The sequence below is a fragment of the Capsicum annuum genome, chromosome 11 (assembly GCF_002878395.1).
Source record: "Capsicum annuum cultivar UCD-10X-F1 chromosome 11, UCD10Xv1.1, whole genome shotgun sequence".
Lineage (NCBI taxonomy): Eukaryota > Viridiplantae > Streptophyta > Magnoliopsida > Solanales > Solanaceae > Capsicum > Capsicum annuum.
The window spans coordinates 220,616,794-220,623,183 of NC_061121.1; the positions used below are offsets into that span (position 1 = coordinate 220,616,794).

The following is a 6,390-nucleotide window of genomic DNA, read 5'->3' on the forward strand; positions in this document are numbered from 1 at the left end:
ACATGTAAAAGCACCCTCTCCTCAATTCAAAATTATAATCAAGTCATAAATAATAATCAAGACATTTGTATCTTGCTTTTCTAAATGCAATTTAAATAGCTCATAACATACGAAAACAAAAGGCTTAGTAACAAGAGAGGGGCAATAATTGTTCATGCTCTCAATTAAACATTAAATCTCAATTTCATATATACGTATATACGAGTACAAATCAATTTAGGGGAAAGGCCTCAAGATCAAAACAATAATATCTTTTAAAGAGTTCATTATGCATAAATACAAATGCAAATTCCAAAAACCCTTTATAAATTCATGATCTTAATAACTTTAAACCTTATTCAATGTGTTTTCAACAAGCCCATGTAGTTTAGGAAAACCCCACATACCTTAGTTGTGAAGAATTCACGAAGAAATTTTGAAAAGATTGGACCTTTAAGCTTGATTGTCCAAACCCTAGTTGTTTTCTCCTCTTGTGTTCTTAGATGATGAACTTATGATTTAAGAGAGTTAAAACGTTAATAATGACCCTAATTTCATCTATAGATGTTTGGGGATGGTTTTGGAACGTAAAAAGACTTGGTTGCCCTCGGAATACCTCAAAAATGAAATATCCAGGTCGTTGTACCATGGGGTTTGCGTCCCACAAGCTATGGCAAACTTTATGGTTTACGTCGCACTCCCTATGGCAAACTTTATGGTTTGCGTCGCACTGCCTATGACAAACTCTTTTCAGTGAACGTTTGCGATTGTTAGGCGATGCACACCCATTTGTAAAGCCATAACTTTTTGTTCGGGTGTCGGATTAAGGCGAAATTGGTATCTTTGGAAAGTTACTTCAAAGACCTTTCATTTGATATAGTAGGCCCTCTAATTTGTTACATACAAGAAGTTATGGTCGATGGAAGTTGACCCAAGTTTAGACACTCACTAAAATTCAATCGATAGGAAAGCTTTCAACTCGTCTTTGAGTTAAGGGACCTCTATCATCTCAATTCATGCTCAACTAGATTCCCACACTATATAATTGATTAACACACTAAATTTGCATAGGATTCATTGGATTTTGGAACTATTACGCGTAGGAATGACGGTTTAGATTCTAGCCCGAAATGCGGGGTATTACATAAAGTATCCTATTTATTTGAGTTTCATATTTGAATTACCACCAAATATTTATGAAAACACACTTCAACTATCAATAGTTCAACCTTTCTACCCAACAATGGTGATATTTTTATTAGGAAAAAAGAAATAGCTAATAGTTACGGTGTGTCTTGATAAACATTTGATGATAATTCAGGTAGGAAGCTTATACACCTAATTGTTCACAGATGAAATTCAAAAATCGAGATATTTTAGGTGTGTTTTTGATCTTTGATTAAAAACTAAGGTAAAATAGAATAAGATAAATTACCTATCAAAGAAAAAAAGAAAAAAGATACGAGAGTAACAACGTAGATGACAAGCACTCCTCACATCCAACTCTAAGGTTCAGTGGTAGGACCAGAATTTTTACTAAGGAGATTTAAAATTGGAAAAGATAAACATTCAAACTAGTCGAAGGGAGTTTAATATCAACTATATATACATACAAAAAATTTTTTAATCATAGATAAATAATATAATTTTTCATTGAAAAATATTAGGATAAACTCCTGGCCTAAAGGTGACTCCACTCCTGCTAAGGTTGCGGGTTCGAATCATTTTAGGTGACTGACAGTCGCTTTTCAAATTAAGCAAATACATTAATATAATTAGGCAAATACTCTAATTAAGATCCTCATCACCTCACTTTTCCAGTGAGAGATTTATAAAATATGATTTTTTTGATAATCGAAATAAAGTAAAATTTCTTTTCTGTAATAAAAAAAAAAAATTTTATAGAATGACACCAAAATTGAATGATCATCATGAAATTTACTCAAACTCCCTAATGAATGATAACATATCATATCCATGAAATTATTTAAAGGGAATATGCTTTTGAGTTGTCGTCATGTGCGAAAAAAGTTTGATAGTGATTAGTGGATCCACAAAGGCATTTGGATCTTTTGGAAAGTTGTGGTTGTTCCTTTCAGGCTTTCGCATCTGAAACATCTTTTTTTTTTTTTTAATAACAGGCCATGCTACCCATACATTATATTTACAACAGACAATGCTACCCATATAATATATGGTTGTTCCTATATATTATATTTGATTCATATTAACTGTGTTTTACAGTCTTTGCACACTCCCAAAAAACAAATTCGATAACTTTACTCATAAAAGTACTTGTCTGAACTAACCTTTAACTCTCCTTTAACGTCTCACTTGATTAGCTTTCCACCAATTGTAGCGCTGAGGGTAAATTTGGAAGAAGAAAATCAAAAGTAAATGATTTGTTATTTTCTAAAACATTATATATTTATAACAAATTTACTTTGTCATAACAACTAATATTTGGGATCAAAAAGAGTTGTACCTCTACGGTGAGCTCAAAACATGTCCAACTCAGTGCACGAAGTATCTCGCGGCATGCAAGATCCTAGGAAGGGAACCAACCCAAGAAGGTGCAATATAGGCAACCTACCCTCACACAGTCATTACTGACTAATTCCACGGCTCGAACATGTGAACTGTAGATCTCAAGGAGACAACTCTATCATTTCTCCAAGACTCTGATCCCCTATCTACTTTCATGTGCCTAATATAAAATCAGCAACACACACTAAGCAAATATCTCTGATCACTTGGACAGAAAAAATGTCTATTCTTTCTATTCTCTTCATCAATCTGTGCATGATGTTATCCATCTTCAGTAACAATTCTGAGGCAAAAACATTCTCATTTAAGGAAACAACTATAGATGATATTCAAATAGCTTTCAAGCAAAACAAACTTACCTCAAGACAACTTGTGGAGTACTATCTAGGTGAAATCCAGAAAGCTAATCCAATTCTTAAAGGGATCATAGAAGTGAATCCAGATGCACTCTTTCTTGCAGATAAAGCTGATCAAGAACGAAAATCGGGGGCGCTACTGTCCAGCAGGCTACATGGTATACCAGTTCTTGTCAAGGACAACATTGCAACAAAAGATAAGCTTAACACAACAGCAGGATCACTAGCACTTGTTGGATCCATTGTGCCACAAGATGCTGGTGTAGTCAAGAAGTTGAGGAAGGCTGGTGCTATCATACTTGGCAAGGCTACTATGACTGAATGGGCTGCTTTTAGATCTGGTATTCTGCCTAGTGGTTGGAATGGCAGACTTGGACAAGCTCTGGTGAGTCATAGGTAAAAGAATTTAAGTTATATACGCTGACAATATAAGGAATTTTCTACCACTAGTGAATTATAACATGTGATTGTTGGTTAATTAGCGCTCGACTAATAAGATAGGAAGAGTCTCTTCTGCTTGTTTGGAAAGTCTCGTTCTTGATTGATTGAGACAAAATGATTCCCTAAATATAGCTTAACTAAGTCAAGCATGTCCGAGTACTGAAGAAGTAATTCAAGTCCAGAAACAGGTCATATCTCAAGTTAAACTTGGACAGATTGAGAAAATTAGTGGAAAAAACTGATGTTACCACCTCTATGAAAGACAAACAAAGATTTGGAGGTCTATAATAGTATTAAACACTGTATACTACTTTAAATTTGAGCAATGGTAAAGTTGTTTCTGTGTGACTTATAGGTCACACACGTTTGAACCGTGGAATCAACCACTAGGCTTTCTTCAGGGCAGTGTCTATGTCACTCCCCCTCGTGCACCAGGCTGCCTTTTTAATAGTTGGACTAAAAAGAATATAATAACCTGGTGTTTTTTTACTCATGCTGTTACAGAATCCTTATGTAGCAAGTGCTGATCCATCAGGTTCAAGCACTGGTTCTGCAACATCAGTAGCAGCAAACCTTGCAGCAGTAGCATTGGGGACAGAAACAGCAGGCTCCATTCTATCTCCATCCAATGCTAATTCAGTTGTTGGAATCAAACCAACTGTTGGCCTCACTAGCAGGGCAGGTGTTATCCCAATTTCACATAGGCAAGACACTGTTGGGTAAGCACAATTCAATCGTCACAATTTATGTGACATAGTTTGATTCGGCGCATACTTTAAGAAAGAAAGGGAAGTTCATATATTAATTACTCGATCTTAGAATATCTACTATAGATTGGTTGAAACTGAAACTACTTGGATTGAAAGCCATAGTGTTGATACCAAGATCGGTAAACCTAATACCTACTATATTGGAAGATCAATCGGCCAAAATAACCGTGCGCAGCTACAATATTATGAGTTTCTTCCTCTAGACAGAATAACCTGCATTACAGTATAACATTTGTGTGGCTGTAGAAACTTCTTATTAAGGGTAAAACGAGAAATTTCGAGTAAAACTCTGGATATAGAAATGTGTCAATTCTTGTTGGAATAGCCTAGCTGATAGAAAATAGGTCCCATAAACTAGAACAGATGGAGTTTTCTTTTCTCTCTTTGCGGAACTGTTTAATGCCATGTTTACGAACAATTGTGAAAATTCGATGGTGCAAAATAGGATTACTTGTTGTTAGTATTAGATCCTGAATTTAGACGTTGTAGGTTTGTTAGAGATGCAAAGACACATTGGAAATCTCTTCACACAATGGTTTTTTTGCATAGACAGGCCAATCTGCAGGACAGTATCTGATGCTGTTGAGGTTCTTGATGTCATTGTTGGCTTCGATCGAGATGATTTTCCAGCAACTAAAAAGGCTTCGACTTACATTCCTCACGGTGGATATAGGCAATTTCTTAAGGCTGATGGGCTCAAAGATAAAAGACTAGGTATTTTAAAGGACCTTTTTGGTTCCAATGATATCAAAGCTTACCAGCACCATTTTAACACCTTAAGGTAACTGCATTTCTTTACGGAATAATACATAACTGAAAAGTAAACACGCCATATTAGGGAGTGCACATCTAGATACCTTAACTCGTCCTCATTGTGTTTCGTGGACACCGATGCTGATGTGTCACATAAATTTTGGAGATTTCTGGATGATCATTTTGTTAGTTGAAGTGTCTAGATGTGCATCCGCTAAGTTGAAGTGTTTAGTTTCCAGCTAGTTAAGGTGTCTATCTATGTTTTACTTGCTTTCCTAATAGAGATGAGCTTTTTTTCTGGGAAGGCAAAAAGGAGCAGTATTAGTTGACAACCTGGAAATACCTAACATCGACTTGGTCTACACTGCTATTGTCAATGCTCAAGACATAGCACTTGTTGCTGAATTCAAGATGGACCTAAATGCATATCTTAAGAAGTTAGTCCACACTCGAGTCCGATCCTTGGCAGATGTCATAGCCTTTAACAAGATTTCAGTTTCTGTAAGTACTAGTTGATCTCAATTAACTGCACCTCGGTATTAGAAAAAATTGATATTGGTTGTACAATCGATGTAATCATTCTGTCATATTCGGGCCAAAGTCATTCCAATACTACTTTGTTCATAAATGATTGATTAACAATATGTTCATATTGGTTTGCAGTACATTATTGCTGGAACTAAAAGTTTTCACTTGTTAATTGAAATTAGCTGAACTATGTATGTCACTAGAAGAATAATCGAGATACATCTGTTTTCAATCTTTTTGAGGATGTTTAATGTAGCTGGACAGATGCACTGTTTACTGTTCTTTTCCGGTTTACACAGATTATACACTGCTATTCACATATTATACATACATATACTATACATCCGTGGGCTATTTTTAGTTCAAGCGGTTGATTCTTCTTATATATTATCGTAGGAAAAGTTCAAAGAATATGGTCAAGACATAATGGTGACAGCTGAGAAGACGAATGGAATAGGGAAATTGGAAAGGGAGGCACTGAGCAACATAACAAAAGTATGCAAATACGGGTTTGAGAAGATGATGAAAGTTAATAAGTTAGACGCCTTATTGTCACCTGGTGCAGACATTGCTAGTCTTCTCGCGATAGGAGGTTATCCAGGGATCAATGTACCTGCTGGTTATGATAAAAGTGGAGTTCCATTCGGAATTTCCTTTGGAGGACTAAAGGGTTCTGAGCCAACACTCATTGAGATTGCATATGGCTTTGAACAAGCAACTCATATCAGAAAGCCCCCTCCTTCACATCCTCGATAGAAATTACATATTCGACTCAATCTAGAATGTATGCACATCCGAAATGATATGTTCATTATCAAGTACAACTTTCCAAACCAAAATGTTGACAGATAAATAATCATCTAGTAACGTCGATGACTTTTATATCTTCAAGTCACCGTAGTTAATATCTACAACGATTCATACTAGTGAGAATTGTTATGTTATCCATCTTCGATCTTAATCTATCAAAAACAATATAGTAGTCTGATGGAAATGTGATTCTTCTTTCATGTTCA

The 6,390-nt window shown here is 35.6% G+C and overlaps 1 protein-coding gene across 2 annotated transcripts; it reads left to right on the top strand.

Annotated features, from left to right (window-relative positions):
* Positions 1 to 2,438: 2,438 nt before the first annotated feature.
* On the top strand, positions 2,439 to 6,322 carry LOC107848059 (probable amidase At4g34880). 2 transcript variants are annotated; one of them, XM_016692720.2, is made up of 6 exons: positions 2,463 to 2,914; positions 2,987 to 3,267; positions 3,828 to 4,042; positions 4,647 to 4,874; positions 5,152 to 5,347; positions 5,771 to 6,322. In XM_016692720.2, the coding sequence occupies exons 1-6, from the start codon at positions 2,746 to 2,748 to the stop codon at positions 6,128 to 6,130; spliced, it is 1,449 nt and encodes a 482-aa protein (XP_016548206.2). In that variant the 5' UTR covers positions 2,463 to 2,745; the 3' UTR covers positions 6,131 to 6,322. The 2 variants fall into 2 exon arrangements, with proteins under 2 accessions (XP_016548205.2, XP_016548206.2); XM_016692719.2 differs by having other exon boundaries at positions 2,439 to 3,267.
* The last annotated feature ends 68 nt before the right edge of the window (positions 6,323 to 6,390 follow it).

Excerpts from the sequence above, each read along its gene's own strand:
- LOC107848059 (XM_016692719.2), top strand. The coding sequence starts at position 2,746 with ATGTCTATTCTTTCTATTCTCTTCATCAATCTGTGCATGATGTTATCC. Across the intron at positions 4,043-4,646 it reads CATAGGCAAGACACTGTTGG|GCCAATCTGCAGGACAGTAT; the intron begins GTAAGCACAATT and ends TTGCATAGACAG. Across the intron at positions 4,875-5,151 it reads CACCATTTTAACACCTTAAG|GCAAAAAGGAGCAGTATTAG; the intron begins GTAACTGCATTT and ends TTTTCTGGGAAG.